At 38.1% G+C, this 24,612-nt stretch overlaps 1 protein-coding gene across 18 annotated transcripts in view; it reads left to right on the top strand.

The window, feature by feature from the left end:
- ARPP21 (cAMP regulated phosphoprotein 21) overlaps positions 1–24,612 on the top strand; it is a 450,043-nt gene that overhangs the window by 330,059 nt on the left and 95,372 nt on the right. For 6 of the 18 annotated variants that reach the window (XM_019647230.1, XM_019647225.1, XM_019647224.1 and 3 more), the window contains exons 2-9: positions 9,332–9,505; positions 11,587–11,766; positions 12,824–12,865; positions 13,668–13,757; positions 17,712–17,856; positions 19,286–19,364; positions 20,018–20,077; positions 20,824–20,964. In XM_019647230.1, coding sequence (XP_019502775.1) covers positions 11,638–11,766; positions 12,824–12,865; positions 13,668–13,757; positions 17,712–17,856; positions 19,286–19,364; positions 20,018–20,077; positions 20,824–20,964 — 686 coding nt within the window. In that variant the 5' untranslated portion in view covers positions 9,332–9,505; positions 11,587–11,637. Of the gene's footprint in view, positions 1–8,717; positions 8,741–8,821; positions 8,910–9,139; positions 9,236–9,331; positions 9,506–11,192; positions 11,355–11,586; positions 11,767–12,823; positions 12,866–13,667; positions 13,758–13,967; positions 15,837–17,711; positions 17,857–19,285; positions 19,365–20,017; positions 20,078–20,823; positions 20,965–24,612 lie in introns of those variants that run through there. The other 12 variants (XM_019647234.1, XM_019647233.1, XM_019647238.1 and 9 more) reach the window with 6 other exon arrangements.

The raw sequence follows: 24,612 nt of genomic DNA, 5'->3' as shown, positions 1-24,612 counted from the left end.
ACTGTTTAACTGTCCCTTCAAGCAAGAAAATTTTGTTTGAGAGAGACAGACGAGAGAGAGAGAGAGAGAGAGAGAGAGAGAGAGAGAGAGAGAGAAAGAGAGAGAGAGTGCACGCTTTATGTGAGTCAGGCTTGGCACAGGGAGGTGGGAGGCACATCATCCTGCCTGAACAGCCTTTTGAGGTAGAGAACGGTCATGTGGCTGCAATACTGACGTTGAATAGTGGCAGGCAGGCTGACTTTAAACTGCAACCCCTCTCTTTGAAATGACCAACCACGTGCTCCCTTCAGGTTACTCCCCAAGCGGGGCATCTGGGGTCCAATCGGCACTGCCACAGATGGCCCAGACCTGGAGTCGTGCCCATCACAGCCAGGCACACACCAATTCATATGTCTTAAGGAAGAAATTACCTTCCGGCTCAGCCCTGGACACTGCAAAACACAGATTCCACTCCACCCATGTGCTGTTAGGTGGCTGAAAATATTTCCTTCCCAGAAATGGCTCTGTTTCTCCTTTCAGCAAACTGGTATGGATTTGTTCCTGCTGTGTGGTCAGGACTGCCGGAAGTCTTAGATACACCAGCCAAGGACCCTCTGTCCAGGGAGTCTGGTGCCCACATTCATCATCTGGAACATTTCTTGACAACACTTATATTTAAAGCAGGATCCAAACACAAGCGAAGCCCTTGATAGCTTAGAAATAAAGGCTAAGAGAAAAGGTTTTGCATGTTAGCTTTCATTTACTGTGCACTTATTCCAGCTGCACGTTCTCTACCTGAGTCGCTGTGAGGCCCCTCTCTGAAGACTCGTCACTCCTTTCCCTCCTGACTGCTTTCCTCTTCCAGGAAAGGAGGCATCATATGAAGTGCTTCAACCACCCCTTTCGTTAGCACTTGAGGCCCTCAACTCAGACCTTTCTCCACAGTGCATTCACACACATCCTGCAGTGGTTTTGTTGTTGCTTTCTCTCCTATAGCTACCATTTAAATAAGCTTTATAGGGATTTAATTGTGGGGAGGACCAATTCCAACACAACGTTGCTAGCCATTAGGGAAAAAAAAATCATGCCAATGTCAGAGGAATTCATCCATCCTGTATTTCAAGTTCATCGTCTGTCAGGAAGTCTGAGGGTAGTAGGAATTATTTATTGAGCACAATGTCCTTCTCTAGCAAACGCATTGGTCTCGGCATAGTGGCATTTTCATTTCTATGACTTCTTTTTCAGGGGTGTAGATATGTAATTTTGTTTAGCCCTCCTTCGGCAGTGCAGAGAAGGAGAACACATAAGAGATGAGGGAAAGGCCACTGCATTCAAGAAGGGGCACATGTGGACACTGTTGTAGCTGAAGTAGGTGGCATTTCATCCTGAGGGGCAAGATGACATGTAGATAAGGGCTCTGATAAAGTGAGCACTCGGAAAAGGCTTCATGTAATAACTAAAAGAGTCGAATGACAGGCTCTACACACACACACATATATATATATATATATGCCTAGAAATGTGAACAAGGTCTAGCTGTCTGGACAGTTTAATTATGACAAACCATGCTTTTGATTGACACCATTACCTACTGATACTGAAGCTCAGACACTACCAACAGCCTGAAGAAACTCACCTGCACAGGTATCTTCAGTTCAGGAGTTGAGGACTCTGCTTGTCTTTAGTGAAAATGTCTTTCCCATTGTTCATTTTCTGTTAATTACATCTATTTATGATCACCTTCCAAATTCAGCTTTGGGAAGAGAAGACATTAAGAAAACCTTAAGTCTAGGGTGAGCAGTGATGTATATTGTTTCTGTGATATGCTTTACTCTTCTGATGGCTTTGTTCTCAAATCCCTTTACCTGTTGAACTCTCTGGTTAGGTTGGTGACTACTTTGGGGCAAGCACCGTCTCTTTCCTTTCTCTCGCATCTAATCCAGAAGGCCACACAGTGTTCCACACAGTAGGTGCACAAGAAGTAAGCTTCGGCTCCCTCCCTGAATGGATAGGCCCACTACCACAGAGCTCAGCCAGACCAAAACCTTCTTGAGATCCATACATCCAGAAGCATATCATGGTTTTGCCCTTTTAGTAGCCACCTTTTCTCTTAACCCCTGCCACGTTGGTTTAATAGGTCTCTGAGTGATTTTAGGTAATTGTGAGAGGAGAGTGATTTTTACTACTTGGTTCAAATTTGAAGCCTTGTGAAAGAGTGACTCACTGCATCGCTAAGACCTGGGGGAGCCAGGAATGAAAGGAGCCAGCAGCCAGCTGACTTAGCAATAAAGAATAGAATGAGCAGGCAGCTTGCTTGCTGTCTTCCCCACTGTGAGCTAGTCATGAATGACACAGTAGATCTGAGGATAAAATGCAATAATCTATGCAAAACATGCATGTTATAGTAAACACGCAACAGAAACATTGATTGGTGTGGTTGTTGAACCCTGTAGAAATAGCAATAGCAATATGTTAACACACAAGTGTACTCTAGAGATATCCAGCATAACTAGAAACTCCCTCTGTATCTGTGCCTCTTGAAATTCCATGTAATATACTTGGGATGGCAGCGTACATCCATTTCTGCTAAATCTCTCTCTCCTGCAGTCATAGACCCTTTAGATCCCATCTTGGCTTTTTATTTTCAGAAAACACCCTTCAATTCCTTTGCTCCAATGGAAAACCTTTCATTCTCCTGCTGTTGAGGGGGGGGGTGGGAAGCAGAGCTGAGGTCATGGGTGGGTCATTTAAACCCCTATGTTGATTTCTCTTGATTAGGTTTTTTTGTAAGGACTGCTAATGACAATTCTGAAAAGGCAACATTAAAGCATGAAATATTTATATGCTATGGCACCAAATATGAAGAATTGACATAAGGGAAAACAGAGACATCATAGCAATGGAAACCTCTTATTTCCCTGATTTGCATATGGGAAAAAACAATTTTTTTTCACCTTTTCGAAAACCTGACAGAGTAATAATTTATCAATTTATCTTCACTTTTATTCATTTCATCTAAATGTCTCTTCTTCTCTTCTGCAAGAAAGGTTTTAATAACTCAAGCATTTAGCTCCCACTCTAGCACCTATAACAGCATCGCGTTTAAGTTTCATTGTTTTTGAAATGACAGACGTTTCTTTCACTTCTTGTGAGAATGAAGGAGAAAAGAGTTCATGTCAGAAATGCTGAATTAAGTGTTTTTTGAAGTGCCTTTTGTCTTCATGATGGTTTTTTAATAATTTTTAATCCTTTAAGCCAGAGTTGAAAATATGCATTTTTGTGATAAATCCTCATTCTATTACAGGGTGTCTCCAATATCAATAACTTAAAATAAATAGTGGATTATATTTTTGGTGTCTAGATCAAAAGGACATTTTAAAATACTGTTTGAACTGAATTTAGAATATAGTCGTTCTAGCATTAGTGAGATTAATAATACTCAAGCAAAAGTATTATTTCAGTTGATCATCCCTCCCATACCTAAAAATAGTGTTGCTTGTCCTAGGAGGTCATAATACAGTGATATGGAGGGGAATATTTATAATAAGTATGTAACTCAGTGGGATTCCTGGAATATCTAACTATTTTGGAACATTTTTGTTTTAGCAAAGTTATATGGAACCATTATCAGCAAGATGCCAACAGTGTTATTTAAGTTCCTAGAAAATATGTTTTAGTTACAGTTGAAATGACAAGACAACTCCTCATGTCTGAGATCCTGGCATTTTCCTTGAAGATTAGGGCAACACACATTTCTAAATATTACATGTAGTCTGGCACCAGTATAGATTCTAACTGTTCCACATTAAAAAATTGCAATGTCTTTCTGCAAACCCTGGGTACACTTTATCTGGGAATCATTTAGGAATGTGACTTCCTGTGTGGCCTCTGGAAAGATGTGTATTATGAGTTCTCGAAGTGGAAGGAAGAAATTATGCAGATAGCTAGCAAATAACTTGAGGTCATTCTGATAGTTATGGCTTATGGGCTTTCAGGATTTTCAAAGAGGAAGACCGAACAAAATGTCTAGAAAACCAAATGTGTCTATGCGATTTTAAAGATCAAGTCAGAGAAGAAGCACACATACCATCATCAGAAGTTATGTTTGTGCAGTGTTGGTGCAGGATTTCCTGGCTCTTGAAAGAGGAAAGAAGATAGTGGCCCAGTGACAACCAACGTGAGGGGCTGTCATGCAATATCCTGGGAATTACTTGCTTAGCTTAAGTGAGCCTGGTCTAGGTTTCTACTAGAGTGGTCAGTAGAGGAATACAGTGTATTAAGGAGAGCTCTGACCCCCAGTCAAAATGAAAAGGTTTTTGACCCAGCTCTGTCACTATACAGCTGTGGATCTTGTACAAGTCATGGACTTTATGTCAGTTACACACACTGAATTCAAGGTTCTTTGCAGTGCTATGGTTCTTTAGGTACTGGCATGGATTTTTTTTTAAGTTTGCACCAGTCCAGAGGTCAATGACACTACTCTGTATATGGATAAATCATGCCTAGACTCTTGGTAGAATGAAGTAGGAAATAGAAAGTGGGGATTAGCCTTCATGAGTTATGAAAGTTGAGGCTATGTAAAAATCCTGGAACTAGTCCCAGTGGACACACAGTCAAACCAAAATGATCCTCAATGTTTTCTCAGATTATCTGGATTATTTTATAACATGGCAGCAGCACTGATTTTATTGCAGATTCTCTTTACCTGCAATAAAAATCTATGCAGTAAACTGAGCCTATGATGGGACAAAGCTTCTCCGTTACATCCAGCTCTGTCACCCAGGTTATTGACAGCCTGATGTTTATAGTGCAGCAAGACTAAGCCTAGAGTAAGTTTGGGCATTAAAAATGATTCCATTCCTTTTTATGGCTTAATAATATTCCATTGTATGCTTATACCATATTTTGTTTATCCATTCATTAGTTGATGGACACTTGGGCTGTTTTCACCTTTGGTCATTATGAATAACACTGCTATAAACATCGGTGTACAAACATCTGTTTGAGTGCTTTCCATTATTTTGGATGTATATTTAGAAGTGGAATTACTAGGTCATATGGTAGTTCTATGTTTTAAAAAGCAGGTTCTGTTTTCCTCCTAATTCTAACCTTTGTAGCTACACATACAAGCAAGGCCAGCTTCTCTTTATCTGAATATGCTTTAAGCATTTAGAAATAGCTATTCTGTCCTTCCTAAGTCTTCTTTTGTCTAAGCTGAAAGTGATACAACTTTTTTTGTTTTTCAGAACCCAAATGTAAGATCTTATATCAGCCCCTGCTGCATTCCACTTTATTACTTTCATCAATTAGTTCATTTTATGGGGTTAGCCAAATATTTATTCTAGGATCCAGTGCATTACGTACCTCTCCCAAGTTTATATCTTCCTGCCTTTGAGATACACAGAAAACATGGAAAAATTATAAAAGCAGAAGCCATCTTTATTTTCCAGTTCATGAATAATCAAAAAGGGGATGGTAAGGATAACATTATTTAATCCATTTTTTTTAAATTTCTCATATGGACCCATTAGAAGTATTTAACTTTTATTTTGTTTTATTAATTTTTAGGGGAAAAAAAGAAGGCATTTTAGAGATTGTATTATTTGACCTGAACATCATGTCATAATGTAGAATATCCTTGAACATAGTAGAGGTTCCATAAAGACTTGTTACAAGAATTGAAACATTGGCCTTTATCTTTTGGATGTTTTTGTTGAGATCACACCTGTCTTAGTTTCAGAGGCACTCGTGATTATTGTGGGGCTGTTCTTATGCCCAAAGTTTTGACATCAGCTGTTTCCATTACTGTGATTCTGCTAAAGGTAGATGTAAGTTGTATTGTGTCCAGTTTACTATAATGGTTAGAGAGAAAAATTGATATTCCACATATGAACTACTATATGCTTATAAATTGCTTAGCTTTTAAAGCTCAGATAAGAATATTCATTTAAAATATTTCTACTCCCTAAAGCCCTAATATGAAAATTCCTTTTCTTAAATATCCTGCTAGGTTTTTCTTTCAACACAGTTGTCTGGTAATTTTGGAATTTGCATGGGTGGCTCAGGAATCTTACAGAATGCCTATGTATTGGGTCGACCAAAAAGAATTTAATTAAAGGGTACAGTTCCTGGTTTAGTGTTTCTTGTTCATGTATTGAAGAAGAACATTTCCTTTGGGAAATTAAATTTGTGTGAAAATTTCCTATTGATGTTTTTTTGTTTTGTTTTGTTACCTGGGGAAATTTTCAAACTTGCTGAAGATATTAGTCTGTACATCCTGTTAATGCTATGGTTGCTCTCGTTTCTGAAAAGATTACATTCCACTTATTTTTTCTTTTACTCTTTTAATTTTAATCTTACATATTCATAACATTTTTAAAAAACTTTAACAAAATAACTGTTTTGAGAATAGGGTATGCCTCCTTGGGTTTATAAGGTGTTGCAGCTTTTAAATGCCATATGCAGCAAATGACAAATCACTAATATCACCACAATTTGTGAATGGCTTGCATTTGCAGAACTGTGACAACAAATTTAATAAAAAAAAAGAAAAAGAAGAAATAGTCATATGGGAGGGACCATTTTAGTCATTCAAATAAGTAAATCTCGATTCTGTTGTTTTGTCATAAAGTACCTATCCTGATTTGGGATAACATTAGTCATCCTGTGTTAATTTTCAGTAAAAAGATTGTGAGGAGAGTGACTAAGAAAGTGACCCACCCAATTTGCTAATAGAATTCAACTTTCATTTCCCATTTTAACTATCCCCTGAGAACTAAATCACTGCTGGAATTTGAATCAAGTCCTGATTTTCTTTCTCCACACGATAGCCCAGTGATTCATATATGTCACACACACACTATTAGGACACACCTATTTTGTTGGTGCTGATGAAAGACAGAGCATTTAGTATTTTTGCATCGTGCCTTTCTCATCCCTACAATCCCATAATTGCTACTATTGTATTTTCAACTCTCAAGTAAGCTGAAAAAGTACGAAACAACGAAAATATAAGGTGAAATGACAGTTATTTTCCTCATCGTAAATAGCTGACAGCATTGTTGATCAATTTCCTATAGCTTGTTTTGCAAGCGATAAACTGCCTTTACTAAATACTACCCTCTACTACGGTTAAAATATTTTCACTGGAAGAACTGCAGTAACTTTTATTTTGTGCATCTGTGTAGTCTCCCCTTTCTCCCTTCACCCCTCCAATTATAGTAACTGAAACTTGGCCAGAATATCTATTAACTAAAGGTTGGATAAAAGATATAGTTAAAAATAGTTTTGCTTCTTGGTGAAAATGGGAGAAATTGGAATAGATTGAGAATAAATGGAAATGGAAGAATCAGGCTAGTTTGGTGAACAGAAAGCTGGAGTAGGGTTTATTTCCTGGCACTGCTTTCTTAGCAAAGAGAACAATTTTAATCAGTTACAAAAATATTTGTGATCCATATGTTCCTCTCTGCTCATTCCCATATGCCCATATTCGCTTTTATCTTGGTAGATGATGACTTTATGATTCAGGCATGCAAGAATAATACCTCGCTGGCTCTAGAGCTCGGTGCTATTTCAAAACGTGTCTTGGTAATTATGTACACACATATATTCAGGCTGTTCGCGCTTTGAGTTGGTTAAGTGGATATCAGTTTGTTCTTTTTCTTCATGGAGAGAATTACATCTTGCATCCACCTACAGGGGCTGGAATAATGCGACTAGGTTTAGATTTGAAAACTGCATTACCATTCACCTTTTGGATTAAAGGTCACTGTACAAAGATGAGGATCAGAAAAAGGAGACAAAAAGGTTGCTATGATCGTTGATAACTTTATTTTCTTTGGGAAAAATAGAAAACAGAATCCAAAAAGCATTTGGTAATTTTATCCATTACTAGTGCCTATTCTAAGACATATTAGATAATGACTGATTATTTAAATAGATTCTAATTTTAAGACATGTTGACTTCTATTTATTATTGAATATTTGTTGTAGTAGCCATGGTGAAACTGGTCAAAATTGAAAAAGGAAAATTACGATGGATTAGCGATTCAGTTTTTTTGTCCTAAATGCATTTTGCTTATCTCTCAATAGCTACATAATTTCTAATGACAAAAGAAACATATTTTAAAGCCAAATTATCCACTTTAATAAAACATGAATAAAGCTAAAAATTATTGATTGCATAAGTGATTGCATTTTCAAAAGTTGTTTTTCCCTTACACAACAAATGGCGTTGTAACCCAATATGTTGTTAATATAGCCGCAGTAAAATCCGGTGACAAACCAGCTGTGCTCGTTTAATCTTGGGAAGGGGGCTGCTGCGAGGGGGAGGCAGAGAGGGTTTCTAAACTTCAGAGTGACTAACTGAGATGCATTCGGTGTTTGCAAAGAGGAATATGTGATGGATGAGGTGTGCATGCTGTTGGCTGTAACAGGTGTGCCACAGGGTTAGCACTGCAGCAAAAGGCGAGAGATACAGCTTGCTTTTGGCAAATGGTATTAGGGATCCGTCTCTGTTTACATTCAATCTGCCTTTGCCTCTGCTCCTGTAGGAGTTGTGAGAAAAAGAAAGTGCACATTGTAGCATGGATTGTTTTCAACAGGCTCTAAGTTTGCCAATCTGCTGACTCCCTCTGACAGGGTGCCTTTGCTGTCAAACAGAATGCCCAGATGGCAGTGGCAATCCTCAAGGGAAGGGAGGGGTCCAGATAGGCTGTGCTCCCCGTGCAGCAAGAATATTAGGAATGCTGCTTCCCAAACTGTAAGTGGAAAGGAAAGAGCTCTTTCAGTCATGCCACTGTAAACGTTTTCTTTTTTGTCCTTTTTTTTTTTTAACTTTTACAGATAATGCCTCATTAAATCAAAATCTTTACGCTTCTCTAGGATAACTTAACTTTCATAAAGAAAGGAGTCACGGCAACAGAATGAAGGTATATTGGATTATTATATGAATCTCTAAAACAAAGTCTTTGGTTTAAACAGGAGGCAAGATATTTGCTCATAGGTGATCTGGGTTCTCACTGAGGCAAACACATAAGCTTGTTTTTTATATATATATAAAGTGCGAGATTTCACTAAAAAAGGTTAACATTGAAGTGAGTAATCTTCGGTGCATAATGCAATTGTTAATTTTAGCTCCTTGCGTGGGTGCCGCTCTGACTTGAACAGCCGGCTGTAGCCTTCATTAGAAGAGAAGCAGGCAGCTTGAGACAGGTGGAGCTGGATCAAGCTGTGAACGTGATTTTGCTGGAAGCTGGTCATTAGTTTTAGAAATCCGGTCTTATTTCTTTCGTCCTTCACCCCTACCATGATTATTGCAATTATTATTATTGACTTTTCATCTTTTTTTCAGGTTGACGATGTGTCAAACTGTGTAAGGGCCTCGCACGGACATGGGCGTTCCGATCTGTTAATGGGGACATGGGACACCAGTTGTCTGTGATCACTTGTGTGGATTTTCCCCGTGTAGAACGACAGAAGCCGCTAGTAAGTGGCCAAGACCTACAGCAGGAATTCTGCGCCCAAGGTAAAAGTCTTGTTGTCTGGCTGTCATTTCATCTGTATTTCTTTATTGTTATTATTATGTAAATGTGCCTGGTTGCATAGGACATTTCATTAAGTGTAACCCAAGGCAGATGGGATCTGTATCAAGGATTCAAATGGCTTCCAGTTTGTAAAATTGAACTCAATTTGTTCATTCCATTTTAAATCTGGTTTTTTTTTTGTTGTTGTTGTTGTTGTTGTTGTTGTTTTATTAAATGCTCTGAAAAAAAGTTAAGGCGACAAGCGTCCCGTCCCCTCCCCCTACCCAGTACACTGACAAGCAAGCTGTTTGCCGTTGGGAAACAGCACTTTTTATTTTGTTAGCTACACACATACCCAGTGTCACTGAAAGAGGAGAAATCTGTCAGAATGCTCTGGGTGGAATAGCCTAAAACCTCCCCAAACCAAAAAGCCTTGGTCACGAGTCACTCACGGACTCAAACCATCACCCTTTAAGAAAACTTTTTTCTTTTACATTCCCACAATCCTTTGCCAAAGGAGCGTACGGTTTTAAAAGATATCATTAGATACCAGCTGTTCTGTCATGGTAGATCTTAGCAAATTTACAAGAGAAATTGCTGTGTTTTAGATTTTTCTCATACTTTCTATATCCAGTTAGAAAGAAAGTTACTGAAATAGTAAATGGTAATTAAACACTCCCAAAGAAACATATCAAAATAGTGATTTGTCCAATATGAATTAACCATTGTAATGATTGGGACCAGAAACAGACGGTCACTGCTTGGGAATTTTTGTGAAAAAACTGACTTTCTAGGCTATAATGTCTTTCTCTCTTTTTTCTGTTTACTTTCTTCTTCCCTTCTTCTCTTCTGTCCTTCTTCCCACCTTTCTTTTTTCCTTCCTTCCTTCCTTCCTTCCTTCCTTCCTTCCTTCCTTCCTTCCTTCCTTCCTTCCACTTTTTCTTTCTTTCCCTTCTTTCTTATTTCTTTTTGTTTCTCACATCTTAAAAAAACTGAGGCGAAAGTAAATGCTAAATTATTCATAAGCCTCATTTGACAGCACATCAAAAGGGGACCCCAAACTGTCTTTTCTATCCCTGAGGCAATATTGTAGTTACCAATTTATGTTGTCTCACTCCTTCCCCTTCTCCCTCATGGGGGGAGGGGGGTTGTCACTTTGTGAGGGTGAAAAGGATAACTAGTGCATTGTACACATGAAACTAATAATAATAATTTTTTAAAAACATGTTCAAAATGGAAATAAAAAGGGGGAGACCGGTCAGGGGCTTTATGGAAGTAGGGGGAAATATGAATAAATAGCAGGCTTTATGTGAAAAGCCATTTCTAGGGTCTGTGGAGTAGCCTCTTATGAGCCTGGAGTAGCAGAGTTCAGATGGGATAGCTTCATTAGAGCTGCCTGCCAGGCACTTCCGTCTGCAGAACCCGTGCAGCACCAACCCATGACAGGAGCTGGGAAGATGCCTTATACTTTTCATAAACTACCTGTCAGTTTGCAGCCTGAAAATGTTGGCTCTGAAAGGTTTATTGCCAAGTTGAGATCCCATGTTTGTAATGGAATCATTACCTCCTAAATTGATTTTTGTCCCTTGTTGAGTGTATTGTGTTCATTATACACAGGAAAGTATGTCTACGGTTAAAACTTGCAAATAATTTTTTGAGTTATCTCAGAGGTGCTGCAGAACCTCAATACTACCTCTCGACCCAGACGTGGAGGGGCGTCTGTTCAAGACTTGGAGAAATACTCTCTTTTTCTGTTCTTTTCTTCTATACTGTAGTTGGGCGAAGGGACTGTTAGATGTGTGGGAGTTACATGGCTCCGTTTAAGATTTGTTGACCCATTTTGATGGCAAGGTGTGTTCACGTGTGTGTGTGTGTGTGTGTGTGTGTGTGGAGAGAGGGCGTGGCTAGGGCCACTGAATCTGCCTCTTATGTTTGCTTCGGGTATTTGTTTTATTCTCCTTTTGTATAAAATTGGCAGGGATGCGTGAGCTGTTCATGGGAATTTGAATATAAAGGGAGACATTAAATATCTTGAGAAGGATAGTAAATACTTCACTCGGTACTGATTTTTATTTTCTGACAGCTTCACCTTGTAGGGCATCAAACCTTGCTATTTTAACTTGCGTCTGAGAGAATGTCTGAGCAAGGGGACCTGAATCAGGCGATAGTGGAGGAAGGTGGGAATGAGCAGGAAAGGGCCACTCCAGAGAATGGTATTGTTAAGTCGGAAAGTCTGGATGAAGAGGAGAAGCTGGAACTGCAGGTGAGCCTGGAAAACAGCTCTTTCTCATACCGTTGTGTACAGTTCCTTCCTTTCATTTTTAGGGTACTTTGAAGGTTTGTTTTCATTTTTTGAAAAGGAGAGTTTGACTAGTAAAATGAATAGGAAATCTGTACAGTTAATTCTCGCCTTTCCCAATTATTACTCACTTTTTTTTTTTTACCAAACTGTGCTCGAAAGTCCTTTGAAATGAAAAATATCCAAAGAATGTATTTAATGGCTGAATTTACACCCAACATTCAATTTCCAGGATTAGTATTGCACGCTATACTAATTTCCAGACCATCTCAAGGAGTTTGTGAAGAGCCTCTTCTGAGGCAGCTTTAGGCTAGTGGAATTTTAAAAATGGATTTGCTATTTCATAGAAAGATGAAGACCCAGCTCATGACAAACTAAGAAAAATCTAAGACGTGAGCTCTGGTGATCTTCATGGGCAGGCTAAGTTTCAATTCTTATTAGCAAACAAACCTAAGCCCTAGAATTCCGTGAGAAAGAGAGAGAGAGAGAGGAAGTTACAAAGGTGGGGAGATGGGACATGGGGAGTGACTGCCGATACTGAAAAAGTGACATAATTAAATACACCATGAGTTATGAGAGAAAGAGATTTGGCAGAGAGAAAACAAACTGTTCTTGCAAATAGCCTGTATGGATTTTCTTTGACGGAAACTACAAAAGTGTTACCTCTTTTTGTATACTAGTGAGCAAGGGCAGATAATCACATAATAGCCCGAAGCCATCAAGGTCTGCTTTTTCCCCTCTCTAAGAGCTGCTGTCAGGAGAGAGAGAGAGAGAGAGAGAGAGAGAGAGAGAGAGAGAGAGAGAGAGAGAGAGAGAGAGTTAAAAGTTAAATAAATGGTCAGAAGTTTGGGGGAGTGAGGGGAGGAGGAGCCCTCCCCACCAGTGTTCATATGCCTGTTGCTGGTAACTGTTGATTCCTTGACTCTAGTGACACATTTTACTCTCTCTCTCTGTTTGTTCCTTTACTGTTTGTTGTTTGTTTGTTTGTTTTGTTTTGCTTTATTTTATTTTTAACATACAGAGGCGGCTGGCGGCTCAGAACCAAGAGAGAAGAAAGTCAAAGGTAGGGTTCTGGACATTCTTTGTAGACCTGATATCCTGGCTATCGATTACAGATTTCCTGTCTGAGTTAAAGTACATGGCAACGATGCCTATGGTTGTGTGTAGCTATTGTGATGACTTTGGCTGTACTGGTGCTGTCTGCTTTTTTTGAAAGGGGTCATGTTCACATCTATCTTCCTTTCTCGTTCTGTATGCCTTTTCATGAGAGCGTGTAGGGTCCGCATAGCTGCACATGTATATATTTGATCCCATTTTCACACGTCCAGCTTTGACAGTGCTTTACAAAACAAATAGCTGCTTGTTTTGTTTTCATTTTAAACAAAATTTGGAAGTGAATGCTTTTGTCTCCCCAGTTGATTTCTGCCTTGAAGCAAACAGCTGCTGGTGTTTGGGACACAGCCTTCATCTTTTTAAAGCAACTTCGTCAAATCCCTCCCACACTTAGCTTTAGTAGGCATTATTTTTGGTCATCTTTTGCTTCTGATATTTTCATGAAACGACAGCAGCTCATCCTCCGCGTGTTTCCCAATGCGATGGGCACAACTTGCTGAAAGTGTTTCTCAAATTCATCCATTCACACCCCCCCACCCCTCACCTTTGTCCCCATCCACACAGGGGTCTGATGATTTGAGTCCCTGTAGATAGCGCTGAGCAGCCGACTTAAAACTCAGTTTTCAAATCTGATTTGGGGATGTCATGTGAAGGAAGAGATGATCTGATGGCCTGAGAAGGTTTTCTGTTTGTTTTCTTTATTTTCTTTTCCTTCCCTCTTTCTTTCCCCTCCTCCCCCGCCCCCTTCCCAGTCAGGAGCAGGAAAAGGTAAACTGACTCGCAGCCTTGCTGTCTGTGAAGAATCCTCGGCCAGATCCGGAGGTGAAACTCTTCAAGACCAGGTACACCCCTGTTATATATATCATTGCTTGCATGAACGGGGTCCACCTTTGTTGTGTGCATGGGCATTCATTTGGCATTAGACAGTGTTTTGGGGGAGAAAAAAAAACAGTGGAAGAAAGAAATCATTTTCTGGCTCCATCCCCTGTGTATAAGACATTCTGAACAAGTGTCACGGTTTGTCACAGAGTATCACATTTGTTTTTTTCCAGACCCTCTGAAAACTGCATATGGAAAGGAATTCAAAAGAATTTAGATTAAAACTTTAAAAAGTAAGCCCGGTAGTGCTGAATTTCCTCAAAGGCTCTCTCTTGATAAGACTGAACCAAATATAGCTCTAAGTGTCCCGTCTCCTTCCTATAGGAGATCCTTACCTCTCACCTCCCCAAAATGCATTTGCCTATAAGAAACACAACACTGGCTCTTATGAAACTTTAGAAATAGTGAAAAGGGTGCGTTGAGCTTTGGTGAAACACTTTTATGGCCTTTGGTGGGGAATTCTCAATACTGGAAAAATTGTTCAGATGTGAATCTGAGTGGATGGTGAATTTAAGTTAATGTTGTTAATATATTGCTGTATATCCTTACACTTATTTTTGCTCCTTACAGCAAGACTATTAGGCTCTAAAAATTCAAATTCCAGCAAAACCCTTTCGTGACAAAATGGGAAACTTCACATCATATTTATTTCTGTTTGCCTTTTAGGCATCATATTAGCTTTTATTAAAATAGTCTTGCTGCTGCTATTTCCCTTATTTTATCAGAGGCTGAGAGCATTCAAGGCAAAACTAAAATGATTTATCTGAGCCCAGGGGAGGGAAAATTGATTAAGATATCATTATTTTTGTTTGGTCTTGTTTTGCTTTTCTCTCTGTACTTTAATTGAAATCATTTAAATTCTCCTCATGGATACAGAGAGCATTGAGAGCACTTTCTTTAAAAGGACCAAAAATAAATCTCTCCTAGGTTTCGTCCTAAGAGTATTTTTTTTTCTAGCCTCATCTTCTTAACATGCCACTCATGTCGCAAGGCATGGACAGGCTACCTTTCAGTGGCCATCACTAGATTTCATACACGAGCTTTATTTTCCTTGGGTTCTGAGAAATGTGTGGCTTTTCTTCAGCATTTTATTTGTGCTTCTATTTTCTAATGGAGATTGAGAAGGGGGAATCATGACTATCACGGCTTGTATTATGCAACGTTGACGGAAGGCTTGTAACGTCCTGCACACGATATATGTTAACTCCGCAAAATGACAGACTCTGGGAGAAGGAACGCCCCAGTTGTTACCCCACTCCTAATGCCAGGCAGAGGAGGACAGCCTTGATAGATGTAATCTGCTTTTTTATCCCATTTGACAAGGTACCAGGAGGAAGTTTTTTTAAGAGATCACCTGTATCATAGTACCCGTCCTGGACCTAAGTCTAGTGTCTCCATCCAACTGGTGCAGAGAAATAACATGCACACGGTGCTTTGTTCCTGCTGGTTCCAAGCTCAGTAACCAAGACTAGCTTTGTAGGAGAGAATTAGAGCTGCAAGCTTCTCTTTGGACTGCCTGAGGGGTGGTGGGAGCGGGGCAGGGGGGGGCCTGCTAGAAAATATCCAGACACACATATAAGCAAGTAGCCATGCTACTCTTTCAGAGAATAAAGACACAGACCTCTAAGCTTATAGGCACTGCCTTCCTTAGGTAACACTGGCATTTGTAAAGTGTGGGCTCTGAATCCCAGAGAACACTGGCAGAAGTATACAGTGTATGGATTGTATTACTTCCCCGATGTTTGTATATTCACAGTATTTGGAAAACTGCCTTCATTTTCCTGTGTGGGAAAAACTCTTGCTACCTGTATTACTTGATCTCAGACCCATAGCTGATGGTTCAGTCTGTCCTTCAGTGAAAGGAGTTATGCTTTTCTAATGTTATACTCTTTAACCTATCAGTGTATTACTGCAACTTGAATCATTCTTTTCCTGTTGTTGGATATCAACTTATCCTGTACCGATGTATTTATTAACACTTGTATTTTATTATTGAGCATATCAATAAAAATATTAAAAAATAACAGATTGTTTTTTACCAACTCTATAGCACTTTTGTGTGTTCTTTCAACACCATAATGTGTATTTATGTATAGAACAGAGAGGCATTTTTCTAAGTACAGCATTTGTCAACACATGAGTTTGTCCAATTTTTTTGTAGCTGACAGCCTCTGCTCTTGCGTTTACATTTCCAAGCCTCTTTGATTTTAGATTCAAACTTACAGAGGCTGGATGGTTCAGTCAGTTTTGAAGAAGCAATGAGACCACTCCCAGGGCCTGGTACTCTCAATTTCTCCTGATCAGCTGTCCAATTGATTCTTCTTCTGCCCTTGCCCTATCTTCTGAGTGAAAAACATTGCAGCCGTTTCCTTAGCAAGTAGAAGCATATCACAACCCTAAAATCTGCCCAAACATTTGCAGGCTCAGACATCTCTGCCCCAAATCAAATGATAAAGGAACCTATCATCAAATTACACTCAGTTTTACGTATTTTGTATATGTTCATCTCCAACATAAGCATGTGAAAGTCAGGAAATCTGCTAAGATTAAATCTGTGTCATGAGAACATGTTTTAGTTTATCCTCTATAGCATGTGTCTTTCCAACCATGGTGACTTTTTATTCCAGCCAGGAATTCACAATGCAGGCCCTCCCCCCAAAACAGAAACTTGGCTTTGGAGGACTTTTATTTTATGCTTGTTGGATTAGCCAGGTTTACCAAAAACCATTAGGAATCCCAGATGGGCTATAATTTGAGGATGTACAGGCATCGGTTTAGTCACATGTAGATGAACACTAGTTTAGTTTTCAGTGAGAAACACTATTAGTCACTGGAAATATTTTTTTCCCTACATCATAAATTTTAATGTCACTCATGAAAGCAAGCTTTCCCATCAAATGATCTCTTACATAAGAACAAGTGGGCTTAATGTTGGCTAATTTGTCATAGTTTTAATCATAGCATAGGTTTTTCATAAAACGAAAAAACATAATTTGGCTCATTCTTCTTCAAAACAGTGAACATGCTATCAACCAAATGGCTGATATACGAGTTAATACAAAATGATTCATTTTCCGTGCAAAACAAATAAATATAAAAGCAGATTGAGACCCAGGACTATAAATGGTCAATCTTATACCAAGTATCAGTTCAAGAGAATCTTACATTTTAGAAATGACTGATACTAAAATTAAAATAATATTAAATATTTGTATATAATTGATGGAAAATATAATTCTGCTTTCTACCTTTTCTAAAAGGCAATACTTATTGTAAGTATATATTCTGATGGTTTATTAACGGCACTTGTAAACCATGTACGGTCATAATCCATACCTAAGATTCCTGTAATTATGCAGCCTGGGTTTTTTTGCAGTAAAAATCATTGTTGATACAGTTTAAAAATAGACTTTTATTGTACATTGGCTATTAGGACCTTTATCTATGTATGTACTATCTGTAATTATGATTTGTAATATATGTCTGTTTTTGTTTGTGCCAATTTCTTCTTATAAGGAATTATAGAAAAGAACTGTAGAAGCCTCTCTTTTTTTTTTGAGACATGACAGTGACTGTCATGCAAGCTTACCGATCAAGAATTTTTTCCTAGGCGTTTAAAAATAAACCTGTAGAGAAAATAAGAGTTGTGATCTACTGGAAAGTAACTTGCTGAAGTTTAATATTCATGAGGCAAAGTTTTAGTACTAGATGTTTCTCATGACCTCCCATTGACTTCTGAAGTTTAATTCACCTTAAAGGGCAATTATTTTTCTGACAGGTTTCATTTTTTGCCATTTAAGAAAAAAAAATCTGCACCTGGCTTTCATTTTCCAGTACTTAATAACCTCTATGCAAAATGGAAACCAGACAGAGATTATTAAATCTGGCCCTAAATTATTATATTTTTTCCCCAACAGGAATCAATTCATTTACAGCTTTCCAGTTTTCCCAGCCTGCAAGAGGATGATAAATCTAGGAAAGATGACTCTGAAAGAGAAAAAGAGAAGGATAAAAACAAAGATAAATCCTCTGAAAAACCCAAGATCAGAATGTTATCAAAAGGTGAATGTGAAAATGTTTCCTTAACTTACTCAATTTGGACACACAGAGTCACAGAATACCTTCTAGATTTTATACACATAGCCACCTCCCACTAAACTGCATATAATGTTGTGTTTGTGTGTGTGTGTGTGTGTGTGTGTGTAAAAGATGTGAAATTGATTTTTTTTTCGTTCACAGTGTCATTATTTGTGTAGACAGGTTATTTTTAGTATTGCAGATTTTCTGGATTTTCATTTGGATCTCCTATTTTCAAAGATAAGTGTGTACAAAGCAATGACTATAAATCTGCTCTTGATTCAGGTTTATTCATCCCATTAACTTGGATTGATGGAAAATGATACCCAGTTTTATATCTTAGCTCTCATGTTTATCATTAAAAGACAGTGGATTAGCAATTCTCAGTCCATAAGTGATGTCACCCCCAAAGCACGGATGTATGTGTCAATGTCAATGAAATACACACAACATTTTGCCTGGCACAGATGAATTTGGTCTCTGCAACCCGTATATTGCCATATAATATCTCACTTAAAATCCACAGGCTTCTACTTCAATAAAAAGTTTTCCCAAAAAAATCATTCCTTCTAAAACTGCACACCTACAATCCAGACTTTTCAAATTGTTGCCATACATATAATTGTACAAAGCTAAAAGAAAACAAAAACAAAATTAAGTTAAGTTGAAATGAAGAATGCCATGAATAAATAGCTTTGCAATAGACTTTTTTCCCAATAGCTGAGAAAGAATAGGGCATCCAATCAGCTGAGGAATGATAACTAGTTCTAATATTATGCTCTATAACCACCTATCTGCTTATAATAATTGTCTTTGCTGCCAAATATCTAAAACCTAATGCATATACAAGAGTAAGGAAGTACAGGTTCCTAAAATGGTTTTAGAAACTAAGTTTTAGCCAGCATCAGAAGATTTGAAAGATTTGGAAATATTTAGTGTCCTCCTGTGTTTTGTACTGATTAATATTTAGGTAGTCTGAGAACAGAATTTTTATTTTTTTTGCCTCCTTTGTTTTAAGAGAAAAAGGTTTCCTTGGGATCTCAAACTCTTGAGAGCTCTCTCTGTTGGCCGCGAGTAACTGACACATGGAGGTCGTGCCCTTGCTGATTTAAAATACAGAATGAATGTGTGGTGTTTGACTCCACCCACCACCCACCCAGACTGTGCGCACCTCCCCCATTATGACTGTTGGGTCTTTCCACACTCGGGATCTATTGGGTGTTGCCAATCCCAGAATCTAATTTTCATCCTGATGCTATACTGTCAGATTGCTAGTTTTGAAATATGTGTCTTTCATGCCAATGGCTTTACCTAACATTTACCTGAGCAGGAGGGAAATGGGAAAGGTTGGGAAAACCTTTTCTACCCCACCTCCCCACCATTCCTGACAACTCCATCCTGCTATTTGTTTCAGATTGCAGCCAAGAATATACGGATTCTACAGGCATAGACTTGCATGAGTTTCTGATTAACACATTAAAGAATAATTCCAGGTAAATTATTAAATACACCTCTTATTTTTAGAAGAGTCAAGTGGAATACTACAATCAAAGTCATTAATCTGAACATGTCTAAGAAGGGAGTTGTAAAGTGCAGACACCTTCTCTGATGTCTTAAACTATCTCTTGTATTTTCTCGTTTCTGTTAATAGTTTGTATGTTTACTGTTTATAGATAGTCTTGATTCCTCGGTGGTTATCCAGTGAATAAATTATAGTTAGCAAATTCTGCTTTCCTGGTCACAAAGAGATACTGGTAAAGGGGGAAAAAAATCAGTATCAAATAAACCAATTATGCATTAATGCAGTTATATAACCACCTAATTGGGCTTTGCTTTGTTCTAGTTTCCTGTTAATTTAAAATATACAGTCTATTTGATGTGTTTTATGGGCCTAATGCCTTGCATATCCTGATTAACATTAAAACTACAAAAGTTGCAATATTACAAAATTCTTAACAAATGAGATGAGAAATAATTTTATGTAGACTAAAACCATGTGTTGGACAGCATGTTCCAGAGAAGAATTGGATGCAGGCTTGTAGTCACATACATGAAAGCCATCTTTTCCATACATCCAAATGAACGTTTTAGGTCTTTAGGAATGGGAAGTACATAAAACCTTTTCATTTTAACATTTATTTTGCAGGGACAGGATGATACTCTTGAAAATGGAGCAGGAAATTATTGATTTCATTGGTGACAACAAGTATGTGAAATTGCAACACTGGTTCCTTTATATGACATGTCTTAGATTGGGATTTGGGTTTAATTATTCATTCTGGAAAGATTTAGGGATAGATAAAACATTGTTTAATATGTTTGCTGATTTGTTAAATGAAGATTCTATTGGATTTAGGAGCTATATACTAATGAGAATTGTTGCTTGGACCATGTGTGCTTCTGCTTGTTAAATTCCTGACAAAATGGCTATAAACAGGGGGCTACTGATTAGCATAGAGTCACTGTAGCAAGAAGCGACCCTTTTCATTTTTATTATAGTTTTTTAATGGGCTCCAGCTGGCTGCAGTCAGTTATGCCTGGAAATAATTGCACTGCTTTCAGTGTAAACCGTGTAATGACACATCTCCAGATAGGCATCTGCAGTCACATATTATATCATATCATTTGTCCTGTGCCTGGCTCCGTTGATAAGGTATCATGGACTAAAATAGAATACTTTGCAACAGACATTAAGTTCTCTTTGGTGAGAGCAATGTGCAACTACCAAACAAAGATATTTATTGTCACTTAATGGATAAATCTATAAGTGGAACATTTGTCCGGAAATGAGAACATTAAGCGATGCCAGCGATGAAATGGGCTTAGTGGTTTGAATGAAAGAGAAACGGGTTTGTGTGGGTACCTGTAAAATGTCTATCGGGCCAGGAACAAAAATGCTGATTCCGTGGTGGTGTGTTTTGTTTGTGTTTGTTTGTTTGTACTTTCTTTCAGTAATCATTATAAAAAGTTCCCTCAGATGTCATCCTATCAGAGGATGCTCGTCCATCGAGTGGCAGCTTACTTTGGGTTGGATCACAACGTGGATCAAACAGGAAAATCTGTGATCATCAACAAGACTAGCAGCACAAGAATGTAAGCCCCATCACTGTATTTACTTAGCATTTTCTTTTTCTCTTATGGATTCATTTATAAGAGCACAGTATAACATTCAAAGTACGTGACATTTAAAATGCGCAGTGTTATTTATCGCTTGCTCTTATCAGCAGCAGGGTGGCATTTATCTGTAGAAGATTATCTGAGGACCAGGAAAGTTTACAAAATTCAGGCAATCAAGTGGATTTATTCCCTGATCTTTAACATAGCCCCTGCAACATAATTTATTTTCTTCCGTCTGCATTCCCTGTGATGACCAACAAAACCATGAAACGTTTTATGTTCAAATAGAGCTCAAATGAAAAATAACAGACATTTGAAAACAACTATGACATAGGCAGGATAATTGTCCATTTCTTTACTTTTCTGGTTTGTAGACACCCATCTTCTTGTGGTTTCTAGAGTAACAAAATCACCAAACCTGGAGACAGAAATCCTGACTCTAAGACCCAATTCTTTTACGTACTAACTGTGTGACCTGAAACAAGTCATTTGAAATCGGCCATCTCAGTTTTTTTCACTTGTGAAGTGATAGTTTAGAGCTAAATGATACCTAAGTTCTAGCTCTAAAAGAAGGTGGTTGTTTTGGTCCTTAAAATACTTGTTTGCTTCTTTCTCTCTTGATATTTTTCCATGGTCCCACTGAGTCAGCAAAAACATATGATGAGTCGTCATTTGCTTTGGAAATTTGGAGCTCTCTCTCTTGAACCCATGTCTCTTTTGAGTATACTTTTTATACTCTTTTTGAGTATAAAAGTGAGCAACTTTTATAGCGAAATACATGTTAAATGGGAAAACTGTCCCTATGTAAAGCATTCTCTTAAAACATTTGTGTATTACAATTTCCTTTTCCACGATGTGCTTGGTAAATTGTGTTAATTGCATAGGCTTTAGGAATTCTGTTTCAGTGAAGGGAACGTTTGGGTCAAGCAGAGCAGCATGGTTAAAATGCTCTTTATTTTCTACTCAGCAGAGTTTGGGACAAGTAGGGATGGAGATGAGGCTCTTTCTCTACTCAAGGCTCAGTCTGTGTTCAGCAGAACTAGTGAAGGTCACAGTGGAGAGAATACAAGCAAGGATCTGGGACTCGGCTTGGCTGTTATCTCAGGGACACTGAACACTTCACTTCTCTGGGCTTCAAATTACTTAGCTATCTGCAGGAGGGTTTGAAGTGGGGTGTGTTTAAGAGCCCTTGAAGCTTCAGAATTATTGGGCCGTGTGGTTGTATTCTATTGTGCTGGCAAATGCATTTTTAAATTTATCAGCTTTTTACTTTACCTGATTGTTGGCACATGTGCCTCCTGTTTTGAACAGAAGTAGGAATGAAAGGTCACTGTCCTTTAATCCTTTACATCTTCGCTCTCCATCAAATATTCCTAGTTATTGCTATTGTTGTTGTTTTTAATTCTCCATTTGAGCTATTCCATGACTTTAAGATTCCACAATGCCGGGGCACACTGATTGCAAAATCAACAAGCAATTGACTGTCTCCTTTTAACCTCTTTTTCTCCTCTTTCTGTATAAGGCCATAGCAGAAAAGCCCATAGATCAAGTAGATTGTTTGATACAGGTTCAATTAGTAGAGATAGTGCATTAATTTTTGATGCACACTAATTTTGCAATCACATAGTCATAAATATTAGTACCTGTGTTTGAGACTTGTTTTCTCATAGAATAGTTTTTGAGAAAATTAAGCATTGTATAGAGATCCTTGCTAAACTTTGAGTGACTGCTCTAAATGCATTCTTTCTAATGTTGTAGCCACTAGCTGCATATGGTTATTTACATTTCAATTTAAATTAATTAAATTTAAATAAAATTTAAACTTGAGCTTCTCTGTCAGGCTGGCCACATGTCAAATGCTCATATTAGACAGATCATATATAGAACATTCCCCTTATTTCAGAAAGTTCTGTTGGTCAGCTCCTCTGTAAATCTTTGTGATACTTGCAAGTTTCCAAGAACCATTAGAGGATGCAATGTGTCCCTTAAAGCTTTTAATTCCTCTCATTTCTGGGACTGATCTTGGCTATTATAGGCAACATGTTATCATATTAGTCTGCTTCACTTCATTTCCAGGACAGCACCTGCTTTTCAAAACTTTCATGGCCCATTTCAAATAGACCCCACACATTTATGCCTTCAGGAAGAGCAAAAAGAGAATTTGTACAGAGAACACCTCCCGGTGAGGTTGCTACAATGGAATGCCTGGGCTGGCTTCGTCTCTGCTTAGTTCCTGCCCTTGCACACACCCTTTAGACCCCCACTCTGTGATTCAAATCATGCCTACACCAAAAGACAAATGACTGTATGTCATGGACTTTCCAGGCATTTTCGGAAGAGTTGAGCTTAATAGTGTTCAGTCTATAGCTGTCAAGTCCCATTGTTCATTTCAACCACCCTTCTGACCATCCTCTATTTGAGTGGCTTTTGCCAGGTAGGGTGTAAGGGCTGTTATCTTTTAGGACAAGAGAAGAGGATGGATAAGTTATCCTTCTTCAAATAGTAACAAGTCATATTTACAGGACCTGAATCACTGATGGCAGTTGTAGAAAAGGAGAAATGTTGTTCTGTGGAGAGTTATACATCTGGTATTAAAGGTCTGTTGCCATGTTCTTTTGGAGTTGAAGCTCAAAATGGGATATTCTCTTCAGCACATTCTATTTAAGTCCTAGGTGTCTTGGCTGTTTTTGGTTCCCTGTAAATTTCAAGAGTTGTGCTAGCAGGGCCATTGACACACGATGGTTGTTGCAACCATGGTAATTTAGATGTTTTATTAGATGGAAATGTTTCCATTTATATAAAGGAGGGAGGCTGAGATGGAAATTCTCAGATGGCTCCTTGTGGGTCTTGTGTTTGGGGAAAACCTTTTCAATGTGTAGAGTTTAATGCTACTCCAACGCAAATACATGAAAATGCATATTTTAAATGGCACTGTAGCCTGGGGGAAATGCAGAACAATGTAGATGGAGGATGCAAAAAAATGTGGATGGAGAGTTACAAAAATGAACTGAAGAGCTGAGGGAGAGAAAGTACTTTTTCATGTAATTTTTCATTTTTCTTTCTCAGTGATACTGCATTGGCATATACCGTGATCCTCTGACATGGTTGCTTATCAGCTACATATTGGCCAGGATTTTTTCCCACAATCCCTGTTTTTCTAGAGTGTAGGCAGTTCAGTAATTGTAGGTTGTGACTTGAGAATATTAAGTTTTGCATGGAGAGAAAATAGTTTCACATGAAGTTCATAATATTTAAGTCATGACAACACACTGTGAGGATTATGCAGAGGGTGCCAAAAAAATAATGTATATGCATTTTAAGAAAGGAAAAAGCTGCATTAAAATTATGCTGATGGTAACCACTTTGAGTACCTCTTGTAATTGCAGAAGTCAAATGTTCCTTGTGTTCATCTTTTATTATCAGTACATATTGAGTATTACAATTTTAATACAGTTTTTTCCTTTCTTAAAATGTGTATACATTTTTTGGCACCCTCTGTATATACATGAGTATATGTATTGCACTCATCTCCAGTATTTTCTCTAATATCCTCAGTTATAATATATTTGTACTTTCATGATGAAAAAATTCTGCCAGTTAATTGATACAATCTTTTACATATAA

This window comes from Hipposideros armiger, unplaced genomic scaffold (assembly GCF_001890085.2).
Source record: "Hipposideros armiger isolate ML-2016 unplaced genomic scaffold, ASM189008v1 scaffold_109, whole genome shotgun sequence".
Taxonomy (NCBI): Eukaryota; Metazoa; Chordata; class Mammalia; order Chiroptera; family Hipposideridae; genus Hipposideros; species Hipposideros armiger.
Note: the sequence above shows the minus strand (reverse complement) of the source record. Positions and strands in the feature narration are given on the sequence as shown.